A 19,123-nucleotide genomic window follows, 5' to 3' on the forward strand; every position below is an offset into this window, starting at 1 on the left:
ACATGTTGTAGCCGATAGCCTACAAACTAAGCCCGCATGTTATGGTAGATATGGTAGACATGGTAGATATCACATGTACTGTACATAGATATAACTAGATGCAAAATGACAGACATGGCACTAAATGAGTTAGTAGACAGCCGCCATCTTAAAGCAGTAGACTTTTTAGGACGGCTCTGTTGTAGAGAACCTTCCTAGCGAACCTAAGTAACTTTTTATCTAAAATACTTCTAAATCGGCAAAATCTTGACTTGAATCTATCTTTAAATTATGAAACAGTTTTAAAACTTTCATAAGTCGAAAGTAGAGAGAAGGGAACTAATGCAATAATGGGAGCAAATTTAACAACTTTTAACAGTTGATTCAGGGTAAAGGGTAAATTAGGGTAAAGAATTGGGCTCGGGCCAATTGTACCAAAAACTTTCACAAAAAACTTCACATCGTGTGGCCAATGTTTTTTTTTTTTTTTTTTTTTTTTTTTTTTGAGGAAAAAAAGAAAAGTAATTATCACCAATTACTTTGCCAAGTAACTAATTACTCTTACATTCAGGTAATTGAGTTACTAACGCAATTACTTTTTGGGAGAAGTAATTTGTAACTATAATTAATTACTTTTTTTCAGTAAGATTAACAACACTGGACAGAACACTATGTAAAAAAATAAATAAATAAAAAAAACGCTTGGTGAATTGATGCAATAAAAAAAGAGCAATGCAACAGAAAATTGATCAGCTCTTTACGAGAAAGGAAAGAGTTGAGGAGGCATGTTTATTTGATCTACTGGCCATCATTTATTTAGACTCATCAAGTTTAATTTCATTGTAAATTCTCACTAAACGTAAAAGAAGTATGAATGAACATGTGTGGAACTATGTACTTAGTAAAAACATGAAATAACTAAAAACATGTATAATATTCTTGTATCTTCAAAGTAGCTTCCTTTTGCTCCGATTACTTTTTGTACAGTCTTGCTATTCTCTTGATGAGCTTCAAGAAGGAGTCACCTAGAATGGTATTTGACTTCACAGGTATGCCTTTTCAGGGTTGGTTAGTGGAATTTATTGCTTTATCAGTGGGGTAGGGACCTTCATTTGTGATGCATTGAATGAGGTGTGTCTTTTGGGCCTGTACTGTGTGTTAGTTATATCCTTATTTAAAAAAAAAAAAAAAAAAAAAAAAAAAAAGTAAACATTTACATTAGCTTCGATTTTAATGTACATTCAATGTTCTTAACTAGTAAAAATTGAGGATTTGCATTTCGGAAATGTGGGGGGGGAAATTAGAGGTTGTGGTTACTTCTGTTATTGTTGACTTATTTTGCAAATCTTTGAAAAAATATTACGGTATTTTGAATGAAAAAGATTTTTTGTTTGTATATGGTATATGAATAACTGTGCCATAAGCAGTTTTATCTGCATTTCAGTGGTTTGAGGAGGTTTAACCCCCCCCCCCAAAAATTCTGGCTCCGTGGCGACCTTCTTGACAGGGAGTTCCGGCAAGAAATTCTAACCACTTTCACCCCTGGTTATAAGTGTAATCACCTCATTGTAGTCAGGTGCTGCTTGTTTTAGCAGAAACCTCATTGGTTAAACCGTCTGTGCTCGGTCGGTAGCAACAAAAACCACACACCACAGCGGTCCTTGAGGATCGGTTAGGACAGGGGTCCCCAACCTATTCCACTAAGGCACACTGTGGGTGCAGGATTTCATTCTTACCAAACAAGATGACAACACTTTTTCCCCAATCTGGTGTTTTACAAGTGCAATCAGTTGATTGCAGTCAGGTGTGGCTTGTTTTAGCAGAAGCCTCATTGGTTCAACTGTCTCTGCTGGATCGGCTGGAACAAAAACCAGGACCCACAGTGTGCCTTGAGGACTGGGTTGAAAACCCCTGGGTTAGGACACCCCTGCCCTAAATATTAGCTCTTCCATTCCTCGCATTCCAAAAAGTCCAACTCGACACTACTCGCTGGGAAGATTGCCAGATCGATTCTGTCACCCCATTTCACGTCGGAATCATTTATAGGGAAAAGCTACAAGAAAAGCCACCAAAAAAGTACAAATTTTACAGGCGCCGAGAAGGAGGCTATTGTTGATTTAAGATGCCATCTACTCTTGAGCTCTCACCACAAAACGAGGACACTTCACTTTTGTTTGAGAGCGTTTCATTTGCCGTTTCTCATTTCCACTACCCCTTCGCCACAGACTCTTCAAACAAGCACGGCGCAGTCAGCTGTTGCGAATCAAGCGGTCGCTAATGAAAGACATACGAGTCCTGTAATTGTGCCGAGTCTGGTGTATGTATTGTCCTCTCACTTGCGTCGCTCCTCCATAGGGAAATTTGTCCTACATCATTAGACACAACGTCTCCCTCCGTACTCATCGGCGTACCCATCCCTCCCAGGTATTGCAAACGCTCTTGTTTTCGCAGCCGCGCGTAATGGTTTCTTTCCTTCCAGAGCCGAGAGATCGTTAAACTTTCATTTACTCTCTGCGTGAGGTGACCGCAGCCCCGCCGGCTCCGAGGCACAACTCATCACAGAGGTACAAGACTAGGCCCGAATGCGTGCCCTCCCGCCACCACCAGCGGGGATGAAAGGCAAAGTTGCATCTGCGAAGGATATTTGTGTAATTTCGTGCCTTCCGTGTTTAATGATTCGTGATTTTTTTTTTGACGGGGGGTGAAGGCACACATTTCACTAGGAGGGAAATTCATTTCAGCTCATACGGTGTTGATGTAGCTACAGTTGCTAATAAGGAACACGCCGAGAAAATCAATGATTACCATTCAGGAAGGGAAATGATGGAAAGTTCTGAAATAAAATGACAAAGGGTGTGACAATATATCGAAACGGGGATACAGATAGTCCCTGGGTTAGGATTAGGGCTGCAGCCATCGAATATTTTAGTAATCGAGTATTCGACTGAAAATTTAATCGAATAATCGAGTAATCGGATACAACATTTTTTTTAGGTAAAGAGCAATTATAAATATACATGAGAATACAAGACATTTCACCTAATATTGAACCATTTACAGACAATCAATGTCTTTATTTTTTATGTACATTGTTGAAAACAGCCAACAATTGCATCTCAGATGTGACTAGGAAAAAAAACCCCAACAAATTCATGGCTTTCACTCAAAAAACTTTTACATCTTACAAAACAAAATCTTACTTTTTACCTAAAAATGTCACTACGCATAAAAACATCTAGGGCTGCAGCTATCGTTTATTTTAGTAGTTGATTAATCGATGAACTAGTTAGTTTGAATAATCGAGTATTCGAATAAGGAACATAAAAAATTAAAATACCTGCGCTGAGCCTCAAACGGTATAAAAAAAACAAAAAAATGAGGATCTATGTACAGCAAAAGAACATTTGGCTAACTTACGTAGCAAAAGGCCGCTAGCTTCAATGCTATAAAACGCTAACGTTTTTTTTTTTTTTTCTTAAATGCTCTTAACAAATGCTTCATTCAGATATTCCCTAAAAAATGGCTAAATTCACCTATAAACTATTATACGAATGCATTAAAAAAAAAAAAAAAAAAAATTAGCTCAAACAAAAACTTAGATTATGTTGGTCTTAACAAGGATCAGCTGGATTCAGTCACATGAAAAGAGGCAGACTAGAGGGCAGTGTATCCACCCAAATCAATAAAACTAAATGCAAACACTTTCAAAACAAACCATTACAACGCCACTTTAATTAAACAAATACTAGAAGCAGCAAAATTGAATTCAAATATCTTTTTCTAATCGAATACTCGAGTTAATCGATTAATCGTTGCAGCATAGTTAGGATGTACCCGAATTACATGATTTCGACTTTACGACGCCGGCATTTTGTCTCCAATTATTTGGTTTTTATTTTTTTATAATGTTAATTTTTTTGTTTTGTATTGGATGGTTTCATTTTGGCGCAGGTAGTACCGTATTGGCCCAAATATAAGATGGCCCTGATTATAAGACGACCCCCTCTTTTTCAAGACTCAAGTTTGAAAAAAGACTTTTTGAACACCAAATTATTTTTTATACAGAAAATAATTACAGTACATCCGAAACAAATTATTTTAACTATATATTTGAGAGAAAAAGCATTTTATTTTGCCCCATTTAAATTTTTATATCTGAACATTTAAATAACTAAAGTGCAATCACATTCGTAAATGAAGGGCTTCTGGTTTTTCTATAATCTAAATAAACCAATCTATTGTGATAAAACAACAAAATTGCAATAACTGCATTAACCATCAAAGTGACGTCTGTAACTGTAGTCTTGAAACAAATCTGAATAAGGAAAAACATTGCAATACAATAATGCAAACTGGTTAAACTAAAAAGAGTAGCTGAGATCTGTCATGACAGAACATCGCTTGCTTCAACGATATCTGGCGCCATCTAGCGTCGTGAATGTGGAGAGTAGCTAAAATCCGTCATGAACGAAACATCGCCTCAATGAAATCTGGCGCCATCTAGAGTCGTGAATGGGTATAATGTCTAGACCGCGAATATAAGACGACCCCCTCTTTTTTAGTGTTATTTCAATTAAAAAAACACTGTCTTATATTCGGGCCAATACGGTACTTCCGCACGCAATTAACTCCCAGCCACTTTCATCGGAGCAACCCCCTTCGCTCCCGGCCGTTTTACTGGATTTTGACCGATTTTACAAGGTCCACAGAAAATTCTGTTCAATTGCTATATAAACATGGAACCCACCAAAATCTTTCAGCAGGAAAAAAAAGTGAGTTCATATCTTTTTCGATTTTTTAGATCTCAGCATTAGAAAATAGCTTAGCTTGAGCAATTTTCCAATTTCTGATGAAAAAACAGAGAAATTGAGCTTTTTGTAAAAGCAGACATTTCAAACATAACTGACTTTAACACAGCTATTTTTTGCTTTTGTGACATCCAAAACATCTGAATAATGTTTTCCTTCTACAAAATAACATAAGCAACAAGACAAATAGAGCTTTTGATTGCAAAGTAACAATTTATTTACACATACTAAACTACTGAACTGAGAGATGACGCTGTTGTGGCCGAGGCTGTATCGGCAGACGGGGTAAATTTTTCCCTCATCACTGCCTGTCTGTCTTTAAGATAGATTTTTAAAAAATCTTTCTTTTGTAGAGACCACTATCTTGGAACAGAATTCACCTAGGGAACTTGTGTGGGGCATGTGCCTTGTGTTTTACATCGTTCTCCACAATTTTCTCACGCTTCTTACTTCTTCCAACTTCCGTTTCCTGACTATTTCTCTTCATTCATTTCCTTTCATGTTTCAATAGGAGTTCTTACCAAATGCGCTACTGCCCTCCAGTGGCTAGTTTTATTGCTTCAAAATGGATTTTGAGCGTTGTGCTTTGGAGCGAACTTGCATAAGAACCTAGAGATGTCTCTTGTGGGAAAAAAAACGTAAAAGATGTATAAACACGTTTTTGGGACACTGAAACAATTAAAAATAGAACGTATTTGTACGTTTTTGGGAGCAAATAAGTTAAAAGCGCATGTACACATGAAGAAGAACATATTTACGCACACGAAGAAGAGCGAATTTGCTCCCACAATTACAGCTGCAAGCCTGTGCGCACATTTGTTGCGTGTGAAGCATCCACAGAGGCAAAACCTGTTTATAAAACCTTTTGTACTGTTTATTGTGCGTTTTCAACTGTGGTCCAATACTTGAGGCGAGTTTGTGTGATTGTTTTGATCATGAGCGGACGCTAACCGATACGTGCTAATCGTTTGTGTGGATTGTTATTGCTGTATCAGCAGTTGGTTATAAACGCAACTTTGAATTGCTGTAAGGGAAGATGAAACTAATTTCATTCCATGTTTATTTTAGTTTCATTCTGCAGGTGTGGAGGTCGTGAGCAGCTGAATAAAGTCAGCAAACCACACGGACGTCTGACATCGTCATTTCGGAGATTAGCTTGCTGTCTAGCTTGGACTTAAAGTAGCTACGACATCTTGGCGAGGACAGTAAAATGACGTACAATACATGTTTTTGGATATTTATTTTGCGATTCGGGGGTATTTAGGGGTATTCAAAGGGTTAATTCCGACTTACTACTACTTACTACTACCTGTATATCACGATAGTTTGTATCCTAAAAGGTTATCGAGATGCTCCCACCATTAATTGTTTTTTTTGTTTTTTTTAAAGGTGTCACAATCGAAAAAAAAAAAAAAAACGAACCAACATGTTGCTACCAAAATCTTCCATTAGAATAGTGTCTACGGTACCTCACTGGCTGGCATTGACGGTGCCAGACATCCAATCCATTTTGACTGAATTGGACATTTAGCGGTGTCAATGGTACTGAAACCAGAGTATGTCTTGTGTGCATTTACTGGTCACTACCTGTTCATTTTAGAGCATTTGAGGACATTCCTGGGCCACTTCCTGTTCAGTAATCTAGAATCAATAGGAAGTGCCAAGTTTTGTTTTCGTCAAAAATGACGATAGCGAAAATATTTCGTCGACGAACAATTTTTTCATGTTTATGACGCGACAATGACGAGCTAAAAACGTGGCCTCAGATACTCGAACATAACGAGATGAATGCCAGTTTTTGTCTGACGATACGACGAGATAAATATGACATAGTTTCTGTCATGTGCACAACGCATGACATTTTATTATTGTACGTGGAGTACGTCAGCTTTCATTGTGGCAGTTTGGATAGTGTCAATCATGTAAGATGTGCTGAGGCTCCCTTTCACTCTCCTCACCGAGTTTAGGTTGCTTCTAGAGCTAGGCTGTGCTCCATCTTGCTAGTTTGGAAACACGGTAAGATTTGTTTTCTTATCTTGGCAAGAGGGAAGATGTAATACTTGTTTAGCCTTTAAAGGTCTGTGCTGAGTGATCATCAGACGCTAAATGTAACTCCTTGTGTTAGTTTAGCATTCGCATTAGCCTTAGCTCCAAAATGGCGAGCATCCTCTGATAACACTGGCCAGTCTAAAGCAGAGTCACTTGGCTTTTGTGCTCACTAGAGGATGGTAAACATTTGGACAAGTTTTTTTTTTTTTTTTTTTTAACATACAGTTCGCGGCTTCTAGTTAGGTTTAAATTGAAAATGATGTAATGCTTTTCCTGCTGAGTGTGTATTATCATCAACAAGTTGGCATTGTCCTTGTAGACGCTACAATACTGTATGTGCTCGTCTGTTGATGTTCATTTGAAATTGTTGGAAACCTTGATTTATTTTTGGACTAAAGGTTTTGAATTTCACAGAGGAAAACATTTTGCGTAACTGTCGACTATAACCATAAGCAGAGTTTAAAGGGGGGGCCAGGCTCCCCCTGGTGGCCGAAAAGTGACATTGCATGTAATTGACGTTCCTATATATGATTTTAAAATTAAGAATTTTCCGGTAAAATATTGTCTACAAAAGTTGTAAAGGAATAAAACAACAAAAATGAATAAATGTACAAAAAAAAAAAGATATCCGAACAGATCATATGACTAGCACCTTAGATGGTCATTTGCTTGGCTTAGCCAAAACCACCAGAGGACCAAAGAGGCAAGATGGATATACGTAAAACCTAAGCTTTCAAAAGCGACATCAACTACTGAGCAAGAATCAAGGATTGAACCAAGCCCCACTAAAGACGTTAATTATACAACAGAGCCACTATGGGTGTCTTGCCAATGTAGTTACCCCCGACAAAAATTGTGTCCCCTGGCCACGGGAGGGCACACACACACATAAGTTATGAGTTATGTCGACTTAAACAATTAATTGAAGCCAGAAAAGAACCACAGTTATATATTTTGGACATCAACGTTTATCAAACTGGAGAAACTCTATACAGGACTTGAATTACAGTAATAGCAGTTATAGGTCATCCTACGAGTAACAGTGAAACTTTGCCTTTTTTTAAAGTTTAGTACGTATGTTACGTTATACGACAGGCCTTTTGATGGATGAGCCATGTTTTAAAACCTCATAGATAACTACATCAACAAAACACGGAAATCAAGCAAATCAGTGCAGCACAGTGGCTCTGCCCAGGGGATACATTTATTGACGGGGATAACTACATTGGCACGACACCGGCAGACGTACCATATTCAATGGACGACGATCTTGGCGAAAAGCATAACTGTCCTGAGCAGCCTGATTTAGAATTCCCCTCAAGAATGATGGGAATAAAAAAAACACTCATTTTCAACTTATTATTATAAATATTCTTGAAAGTTAATTTTATTGTTCACACTGCGTTTCAGGGTCATCAATATGTTGTGCCCCCCCCCCGCCCCAAAAGTCAAACTCCGCCTATTACTAAAACTAGACGAAAATGAAAACATTTTGAAATGACTAAAATATGACTAAGACCTGTAAGTATTGACATCCAAACGACGAAAATTAAAAGGTCTGCTAAAAACAACACCGGCTCATAGCTATGCTCACCTGACTGACCAAAAAGAGAAACTAGCTGACAACCAAGAAAATACAGTACACCTTACCTCTATGTTTATTTTTTTTCTCGATTAGATGTGCATGTTAGTCAAAACCCCTCAAAAATGTCATGCTACCCATCTGGATGCTAGCGGGGGGACGTCTGGAGACGTTTGTTGTCTTTTGCGTCTCCAATCTAAACACGTGCTAGTCTATTGGAGAGCTAGGATGACAAACACGGCGGTGGGAGTCCAGCGGCAAACAAAATACGACGGAGCAGTTGGGGGGCTTAGAAGGGGGAAAAAAAATCCTTGGTAGGAATCAGGGTCAGCCTTTTTTCCCACCAAAAGAAACACTAGCATCCTTGAAGCATGCAGCTGGTTCTCATTGGGCGCAGTCAAAGAACACCAACATCCTGTTTTAAAGAGAAAACAACAATCAAATGTCTTCTGCCTCCCAAAACGTTGAACTCGGGCAAAAACACCACTGTAAATATTTAGTCCTGGCCCCATTCCCGGAAAGTTTAGTCTGGACGCTAGTGTCTGAGAGGTCGAAATGTTCCCAGACTGCCCTATAATAGCAGTCAGAAAGCTCTAGATTAATAGATAGACTTCCCCAGAGCCACTCGAGTGGATTTTCTGAGAAGCCCAAGCGATTATCTTTCGAGGATTATTTCTTGATAGCCCACTGCTGACTTTAATTGAGATCAGAGACTTCAAGGTAGCTGACGGCAGATATCTACTCCTGTTATGCTGTTCCAGGATTAACTTTGGTGTCCACGGATTCATAAAATGCATGCATATTTAAATTCAAAACTAGGTTTTGAATGATAAACAAGCAAAGTCCTTTCTTTTTTTCATACCTGTCCTGTTCAGCTGCTTAGACAAGGAGAATAGGAATTGGAGTGTCCTTATTATCTGAACAGTTTTAATGTATCACATGGGAGTTTGATATACTCCTATTGTGGTTGTTCATTATGGTTTGTATATGAGGAGAAAGCAGTGAGCAGTAAGGAGTGGTGGGACAGAAAGGAAGGAAGCAGACAGAATAGAAGAACAAACAACACCTCCAAATACATTGTTACACACCTATGCTACCTATGAACACAGTAGGGCTATTGTTAGCTAATAATGTTTACGTGTAGACACCACAGGGGGTCTGATAACCGAGGAGAAAAAGGATGGGGTGGGGGATCAAAAGGACACGTGATTAGGCGTACACAATTCAGCAATGTGATGCGGGAACCCAGTATTATGTAAATCACATAAGTGTGGACATGTTGACATTCTATTTTATGCTACCTGATCGCTAATCCTGGCACTAAGATTCTCTCTACCTGAGTGTTTTGTTATTGCACCCAGGCATGAGTGAACCCACTCAGATGTGTGTCCTGCAGAAAAGTGGGAAGGCTGTGCGGAGGCTGCCCTAGGGCCCTGGCCAATTGGGGGTGGGGGGGCAGCGCGGAGCGCCGCAGCTCCGGCAAAGGGGCCACCGTCACCCCCCGAGACCTAGGGCGGTCCATCCGCGCCCCCAATAACCGGCCATCAGGGAAGGGATGAGGGGGTACACCACCGCTCCTCTTGCCCGCCCACATCCAGACCCCAAGCCACAACTGCAACCCCCAATCAACGCGGCACACCGCGACCCCCACAGCCCACTAGGCCCGGGGCAGGAAGGGATTCCCACCCGGACACGGCCGCGTGGACCGCCGCAGCTCCGGCAAAGTCCAATCCTGAGTACCTGAGTGTTTCTTATTGCACCCAGTCATGAGTGAACCCACTCAGATGTATGTCCTCCAGAAAAGTGGGAATGCTGTGCGGGGGCTGCCCTAGGGCCCCGGCAACTACCCCAGCCAATTGGGGGCAGGGCGGAGCGCCGCAGTTCAGGCAAAGGGGCCACCATCACCCCCTGAGACCAAGGGGGGGTCCATCCGCACCCCATTAACTGGCCCCCAGGGAACGAATGAGGGGGCGCACCACCGCACCTTATGCCCGCCCCCACAAGTACACCCAGCCACCACGGCAACCCCCAATCAACACGGCACACCGCGGGACCCCAACAGCCAACTAGGCCTTGGGCAAGAAAGGATTCTTACCTGGAGGGGGTGAGACCCCCCACCACGCAAGCGCCCAGACGGAAATTTGCATCAGGGCTCAAGGAGGATGCCCGGGTATAAAAGAGAGGAAGGCAGGAGCAGGAGAAGGCTGAGAAGCCGCCGCAGGGTGGCCCGGGAATGGAGCACTTAACCCTCTACTCAACGACCGACAGCCCAGACAAAGAGGAGGCCCCGTTCCAGGAGCCCTGCCATAAAGAAAAGTGGGACCCACCTATTGCTCGATTATTGTGCCTGCCAGGTCCCTAACTGGCAGCCACAAGAAAATCCTATTGATGCTGCACCAAGGGTGTCAAGTTTATTTTGGTTTGCGGGCCATATTACTGGCAATTGAGTAAATTTTGGCCAAATAAGTTAAGTCCCTGGCTGGAAGTGACCATACTATTTTGACTAGAAGCGGTGAACGAGTTAACATTCATTCAGCCCCTCTCAGTCAAAATGGATTGGAAGTCTACCGCAGTCAGTAGCCCTGAAAGATGACCATTCACAGCCAGTCCTTCCAGTTTAAGTGAATTGGACGTCTATCGTTGTCAGTGGCAGGCAATGAGTTCATTCTGTCACTTCCTATAAATCGTGGATCATTTCCTATTGATTTTTCGGGCAGGTTCCTGTTGAGTTTAGGGGCATTATGGGGTCACTCTTTGGCTGCCAAGATTGGTGCGCATGCTTGTACGAGATGTACTGGAGTTAGGGGTTTGCTGGAAGCCGGTCTCTTATTGTCTGCATAATCCATGGTAAATTGTGGACAGTTACCGGCTCACATGTGCAGTGTTTTTGCCAGGCGGAGAACAGGTCAGCTAAAACAGCGCTGCTTCCGCAGGGACGTGGACACGCACAGGTGTGTGTTGTACCTGAATATTCTCTATTGAAAGAGAGAAAATGGCTTTTTGGGACAGCCTCAATTAAAATATTAGGGCTCTGTGTACTCATGCATGGAGTAAGACAGTATTTTAAATGTACACTAAAAATTACAAATAGTACCTTTAACTATTGTTTTCTTAATTATCAGAGGTTTAAGAAATCAGCAATTTGCATACTTAAATACTTTAAATATTGTAGGTGTTGTCTTTTCCATTCACAAAGGTGCTGAAGGGGTACTTTTTACCATACTATTCACACGCTTAAGTACAGAGTGTGTGTACTTTTGCCATTTCTACACACTGGCTTTCACTATCTCGGTTGCGTCTCATGTTATTACCGGCCAAGCTGTAAAGGGTAGACAGGTTTGTGGGGCTGAGCATCCATCAGAAATATCCTTTCAGCAGCGGCCGTGTCGGCGGTCGCAGCGCTTCTCTCCAGTACGGCCAGAGCTCTTAAATTATAGACAACAAAGCCTCGAAAACAGCTACCTGCTGCTGGAAACTTCTCAAAAAATATCTACTTCCTGCCTTCCGAACACAAAATACAATAAGTCCTTGACATTTTCACCATCTATCAGCTTCATATCCATCGTTTCCAGCATATCTTGGTGACAGGGACTGACTGAGGAGATTTGTCTGGAAAAAATGATGCCTGCATTTCTACAAATGGCGCCCAGGGGAGTTTATTTACTCAACTGCAGTTGAGGGTAGATTTTTGGGCCAATATTAACTCATTGACAACAAGAGACATTCAATCACTGCCTCGCAGGCAGTGGTTGTTCGCGGGTAAACATTTTTTGCAGAGGATCAAGAATATATGTATGATTTATTAATATTGTTAATGTTCTTGGTCTTTTAACTCAACAGCTAGGAATATGTTTAAAAATATTTTTGGATAAATCCCCCAAATTTTGAGGGCACAAAATAATGCCATACAGACAGCAGAAGTAAACATAAAATGAAGTTGATGCTCTACTTATGCAAATTTTTATTTACATTCAAAGGGAAAGATAACACCTATTAGGAATGACCATTTCAAGGATGGTTGCTCAAAGTACAAACTATTAAAGTGTGTGTAACGGGTGCAAGCAGAGGCATTGCACGGAAACCTAACTCCCGATGCCTTCAAGAGAGCATGTTAGCGGCTGGACCTGCTAGCCTGGGCTTTTAGCCTCGTGGTTAACATGTTCTCTGGCTGCACTTGGTGGTGCTGGTTCGAGGCCTGACCTGATTTTCGAGGGAGACGTATTGCTTTGCCGGCGTGGTTTCAGACCAGTTACATTGGTGCCATGAAGGTTTCGGGGTGGTGAGAACGAGTGCAAGCAGGTTGCAATGAAATCTCCCTTCCGATGTCCTCAAGAGAGCATGCTAGCAGCAGGAGCTGCTAGCCTGGGCATTTAGCCTCGTTGCTACCGTGTTCTCTGGCCACGCGGACCTGGTCGAGAGGGATGATTCCGTCGCCGGCATGCTTTCAGAACGGTTAAAGTGGTGCCGTGAAAGTTTCGTGGGGATGAGTTACAGGTGTAAGCAGGTGCACTGCAATGAAACCTCTATCCCGATGCCTTCAAGAGAGAGCGCTAACGGCTGGAGCAGCTAGCCTGACCTTTTAGCCGAGTGGTTACTGTTCTCTAAGGCCACGCAGATTCGAGTCCTGACCTGACAGGGATGGACCATATCGCCGGTACCGTTTCCGACCGATTACATTGGTGCCGTGACCCGGATTGGCAAGGTGAGTTTCGGGGGTAAGTTACTGGTGCAAGCGCAGGTGCGTTTCAAAGAAACCTCACTCCCGATGCCTTCAAGAGAGCACGCTAGCGACTGGAGCTTCGAGCCTGGGCTTTTATCTTAGTGGTTAATGTGCTCTCAGGCTGCGTTTGGTGGCATGGGTTCGCGTCCTGACCTGGTCGAGGTGGATGGATCATTTCAGACCGGTTACATTGGTGTCGTAAAGGTTTCGGGGGGTGAGTAACGGGTGCAAGCAGGTGCTTTGCAATGAAACCTCCCTCCCAATGCCTTCAAGAGCGCACACGGTTGAGTCCTGCCCTGGTTGAGGGGGATGGATCGCGTTACCGGCACGGTTGCAGACCGGTTACATTGGATCGCGACCCGGATTGGCAGGAAGGTTTTCGGGGAGTGAGTAATGGGTGCAAGCAGGTTCGTTTCAATTAAACCTTCCTCCCAATGCCTTCAAGAGAGCATGCTAGCGACTGGACATGCTAGTCTGGCCTTTTAGCTTAGTGGCTACTGTGCTCTAAGGTCACGCAGGTTCGAGTCCTAACCTGATTGATGGGGACGGACTGCATTGCCGGTGCGGTTTCAGACCGGTTACATTGTTGCCGTGACCCAGATCGACAAGAAAGGTTTTGGGGGTAAGTAACAGGTGCAAACAGGTGTGTTTCAATAAAACCTCCCTAACGATGCCTTCAAGAGAGCACGCTAATGACTGGACCTGCAAGCCTGGACCTTTGGCCATGTGGTTACTATACTCGCACCTGGTGGCATGGTTTTGAGTCCTGACCTGACCGAGAGGGACGGATCTCACCATTGGCACAGTTTCAGACCGGTTACACATGCGCCTGACAAATTTCTTAGACCTCTGATGGACAAAAAAAATTGAAAGATTACACTGCTTTTGATGGCAGCCATTTTTTGACATCAGTTATTATACTATGCACACTGATAGACTTGAGCAAAGGTGCATGTCTTAATGAGTATTAATAACTTCATGAGGTAGGGCGGGCAATTTGGGATACTCAAATTTGATTGGATAAAATATTAACGGCATTTCCTGGAAATACTGGCTTTTATTGACATTTTTCTTCATCATTACACACTATAAAAATGACCTTGTGTTATTTTTTTCAAACAAAATTCATTCCACTGGAATGCACATGATAAAGTTGCTATCTTGTTTCTTTAAAGAAAAGAAAAAGAGCTATAATGCCTAAGGAATACAGAATGCTATGAGAAACTGCATCATTCTCATCCAATCCAGATTGTATGGCTTTTCAACATTAGGCATCAACTTCACGCATTTTCTTGCCCGTTGACAGACATGAATGCATCAGTACTGGTTGTCTTTCTAAGCTGACACACAAAAAAAAGCAAAAGTTAGCCAAAGCCATTCGACCATGTCAAAAGAAACTCTGTGTCCTCCTTATTGACTTGAAATCCTCCCCAACAAAACTCTCAGACGAGCCCCCGTGGGGGGGACTTTGCACTCACAAATTCCGACTTAAAGCCGTGTCCGTGTCAAAGTCTTTTTACGCGGACAGCGCTGAGCCGCGGCCCGCGCTGTTTAGCGCAGCTGTTCTGCATTAAGCGCTTCATGCCAGCGGACAAACGGGACGGGCGAACGCGGAAAGACGCGTTGGCCTGGCTGCCCAAACCAAAACGGCAGTCAAGCCGAAGCGTTGAATGTAACGTGATTTTCGCATGAAATCCCTTCACCGGAACTGCAACAAACCATCCGCATTCAATTATGTTGTTATTAATATTATCATTATGACCAGCGCCAGCATTCTCTTTCTATTCCTGGAGATGGCATATGGACTGCAAGCCTTAAAGCCTTTTAAAATGAACGGCGTACAAAGTTATCGAAGTTGACCAATTGTACTTTGTAAAAAGTTTAAGTGAAATCCCAATGACAGCTTTGAGTTGAGGAACTTTCTTTAAAAAATAGCCTTGATTGAATGCCTCCCTCATGGAACCCTGTTGTGAATACACCAGAAGAAGACAACCATTTGTTTGTTTCTTTACATATTTACCAGGGTTGTCCCAATCACATATTTTTGCACCAGAGTTCGAGTCCGAGTCACTTATTTTTAGAATCTGTCGATATCAAGTACCGATCAAAGTATTGGGGAAAATAAGCACATCCAAATGTAAAAATTTTCAGTATTGTATGCATTATTCTATCTTACCTTTAGCTTCCCATGTCAGCTCGCGTGTTTCGATGTTGTGTGGTACGAAATAAGGCTGTGACAATATATCGAAAAGGTGATATATCGCGATACTTTTTAGCCCAAAAGGTTATCGATATGCTCCCACCCAGAATCGATCTACAGTCCTTGACAAAAAATCTTGTCGCCATTTTGTAGAAATAATTGCTAACAACCTGACTTTTAATTATTCAATTTGTTTCAAAAATGGCTCATATGAAAGCTAAGACCCTCCCAAATGATGTTGAATGTACAAAAATATATTTGTTTCACTGAAAAAACATTTATAATTTAATGAAGAGATAAAGGTCCAATTTTGGCAAGACAAAAGTTTTGTCGCCTACAGAAAGTAGTGTGAAAATTGAACAAAAAATGTACTTCAAATACAAAAATATGTTACATAATATAAGCAAATTAAGTAGTGGTGCTGTGAGATCCGAATTTAATATTTTGTATGACTTCCATGGGCTTGAACGACTGCATCCACGCGGTTCAGCAAGAATTCATACAATTTATTGATGAAGTCATCAGGAACATCAAAGAAAGCAGTCTTGCATGCTTCCCAGAGTTAATCAACATTCTTGGGTTTTGTCTTCCATGCTTCTGCTTTCATCCTACCCCAGACATGCTCAATGATGTTAATGTCTGGTGACTGGGCTGACCAGTCCTGGAGGATCTTGATCTTCTTTGTCTTGAGGAACTTTGAGGTAGAGATTGAAGTATGCCATGGAGCACCATCCTGCTGCAGAATTTGTCCCTTTTTATGGTTAGGAATGTAAGAGGCAGCTAAGATTTGTTGATATTTCAGACTATTTATGTTGCCTTCCACCCTGCAGATCTCTCGCACACCCCCATACTGGATGAAACCCCAGATCATGATTTTGCCACCACCAAACGTCACTGTTTTTTGAGTGAATCTCGGATCCATGCGGGCTTCAGTGGGTCTCCTGCAATATTTGCGGCGACTGTGGTGTAATTCAATGGAGGATTCATCTGAAAAATCCACCTTTTGCCACTTTGCCAGCATCCATCCTTATCTATGTAACATATTTTTGTATTTGAAGTACAAGTTCAAATTTCACACTACTTTCTGTAGGCGATAAAACTTTTGTCTTGCCAAATTTTGACCTTTGTGTCTTCATTAAATGATAAATCTTTTTTCAGTGAAACAAATATATTTTTGTACATTCAACATCATTTGGGAGCGTCTTAACTTTCATACGAGCCATTTCTGAAACCAATTGAATAATTAAAAGTCAGGTTATTAGTGATTGTTTCTACAAAATGGATAAGCGACAAGACTTTTGTCAGGGACTGTACAGTGGCACCTCTTCATACAAATTTAATTGCAGGACCTGGTTTGTAAGTCGAAATATTGGAATGTCGAGAGGGATTTTCCGATAAGAATACATTAGAATTTGATTACTTTGTTCCTCCGATTACTCGATTATTCAAAAAAACTAGTTCATCAATTAATCGACTCCTAAAATAATCGATAGCTGCAGCCCTAGTTGTTTTCTTGCTTTACAACTTTATATATATACATAGGAAAGTCAATTACATGCAATGACACTTTTTGGCCACCGGGGGAGTGGCCCCCCTTAAAATCCACTTATGCTGCTATGATGAAGGGTTACCAACACATAAAATGTCACACGTTTTGAATATGTGACGGAAACTATGCCGCCTTTCCGTCTCATCAGACGAAAACGTATTCATGTTATTATGTTTTGGTCTCCCAAGACACGTTATCTCGTCGTCATCTCGTCATCATCATGAAAAAAATTGTTAGTCGACAAAATTTTTTCGTTACAGTCATCGTTGACGAAAACAACACTGGTAAAAATTTACAACTCATTTATTGATTACGCAAAATATTGTAAATATCAAATCATATGATAGAATTTTGCTATTGATTCTTTAGGTGAGCTAAGCAAGGCTTTGGTAGTCTATTACCTGGTACTGAGGAATATGTAGCAGAAAACTAGAAAAGTGAAGGCTTATGTTTCAAGAATTTAGAAGCCAGAATGTGCTCCAATTCTGGAATGACTCACTTAAACCAACCACATAACTTTGCCTGAGGCTCTGCTGCTATTTTGGTTAGCAAGAGCATTTCACCAATTAACTGCCTGACAATTTAAAGCAAAATCTTACCCAAATGGAGGGTAAGGTTGACAGAATTCGGGTGCTGGATTCCGAAGTACATGGACTGACTCTGCCAGTGCGTAGGCTCGTCGCCCCTGTGGAAGTCTGTCAGCAGGGCGGCGCTGTGGCTAAAGTCGGGGTCTGAGGCATCGCAGCGGTGGCACGAGCGCGCTGCCGAGCCCATCTGCGTGCAGTAGTCCTCGGGTGGGGATCCGCATTGGTTGGACGCCTCCACGCTCCGATTGAAGGCCACATTTTCAAACTTTGGCAAGCAGCGGCTTGGGGTGCCCGTCTCCTCGTCGTAGCAGGAGTCCATGGAGGCCCCGGCCTGAGGCTGGAGGAGGGCCAGGAGATGAAACCACACTGCGAGACGGGTGTCCATTTTTGACACCACGGCTTCAATCGCCGGCTTTCCGCATCTACACTTCACAAAGAAGAAGGCTCACACCACAGTACTTTGATGGGAGAGATGAAAATACACAGAGGAGCCCCGCAGCCAAAAAAATCATCCCAGCCTCAACATGTGTTCCCCTTCTGTGAAGGTCCATGCAGGAACTCTTCTCATCGGAGGAGGGTCCAGGGACGGGAGGGGGGCTCGTCAGTGGGTGGCGGCGGCGCTGGTGAGGAGACCACGTTACTCCAGGAGAATTCCTCCATCTGCTGGTGGAACACAAGAAGCTTGAAAGGCTTCAGAACATCAGTCTTCTCTTTCAGTAGGGTTCTTAGATTGAAATGACCTAACCAAGTTAGTCCAGACCAAACATGGAGAAGGAGCATTTATCTGTTATGCTGCAAACAATTGGAACAAATTTCCAGTGGAGATTAAACTCTCGACACTTTTAAATCCAGGTTTAAAAACAAATTCTCTTTTGATTGGACTATTCTTTAGCCAAACACTGTGCACTGACAGTCCAAAAAGAAGTTTAGTTGGTCAAAAATGATAGTTTGTTACAAGTTAGGAAGACACCACATTACCACAATACCACTTATGCACAATGTGTATGTGGTACAATACCACATTAATTGAAATATACAACCCCTAGCAAAATGTATGGAATCACCAGTCTCGGATGAGCACTCACTCAGACATTTTATTATGCAGACCAAACTCACATAAAAAGCTTGAAAAATAATGAATTAGTTCAAAAGTGCAGCTCCTTGGCGTTCAGAAACACTAAAAGAAATGAATTAAAAACATTGTGGTGGTCAGTATATGTTACTTTTATAGAGCAAGTGCAGGGAAATATAGAATCACTCCATTCTGAAGAAAAAATATGGAATCACTCCATTTTGAGTAGAAAATACAGACACACCGAGTCAATTTCCTTACCTTAATTGGGCCCCTGCCTCAGAATAGATCTGCTCGTTAGTCAGCAATTAAAAATCAGTGCAGTTATCACACCTTGGAAGGCTGCTGGACCAAGTGGATTCACAAGAATCATGGCTCCAACAAGAGAGATTTCTCTTGAGACCAAGGAGAGGATTATCAAACTTCTTGAAGAAGGTAACGCTACACGTATGGTTGCCAAAGATGTTGGCTGTTCACAGTCAGCTGTATAAAAAATCTGGACCAAGTACAAACAGGTTGGCAAGGTTGTTAAAGTTAAGCGTACTGGTAGACCGAGGAAGACATCCAAACGTCATGA

The 19,123-nt window shown here is 41.8% G+C and overlaps 1 protein-coding gene across 2 annotated transcripts in view; it reads right to left on the reverse strand.

The window, feature by feature from the left end:
* Window positions 1-19,123, reverse strand: part of lamc3 (laminin, gamma 3) — a 252,084-nt gene that overhangs the window by 197,483 nt on the left and 35,478 nt on the right. The window contains exon 3 of one of the 2 annotated variants that reach the window (XM_057818403.1): window positions 17,487-18,134. In XM_057818403.1, the coding sequence (XP_057674386.1) occupies window positions 17,487-17,859 (373 nt within the window). In that variant the 5' untranslated portion in view covers window positions 17,860-18,134. Of the gene's footprint in view, window positions 1-17,486; window positions 18,138-19,123 lie in introns of both variants that reach the window. The other variant, XM_057818404.1, reaches the window with a different exon arrangement.

The sequence above is a fragment of the Corythoichthys intestinalis genome, chromosome 17 (assembly GCF_030265065.1).
Source record: "Corythoichthys intestinalis isolate RoL2023-P3 chromosome 17, ASM3026506v1, whole genome shotgun sequence".
Lineage (NCBI taxonomy): Eukaryota > Metazoa > Chordata > Actinopteri > Syngnathiformes > Syngnathidae > Corythoichthys > Corythoichthys intestinalis.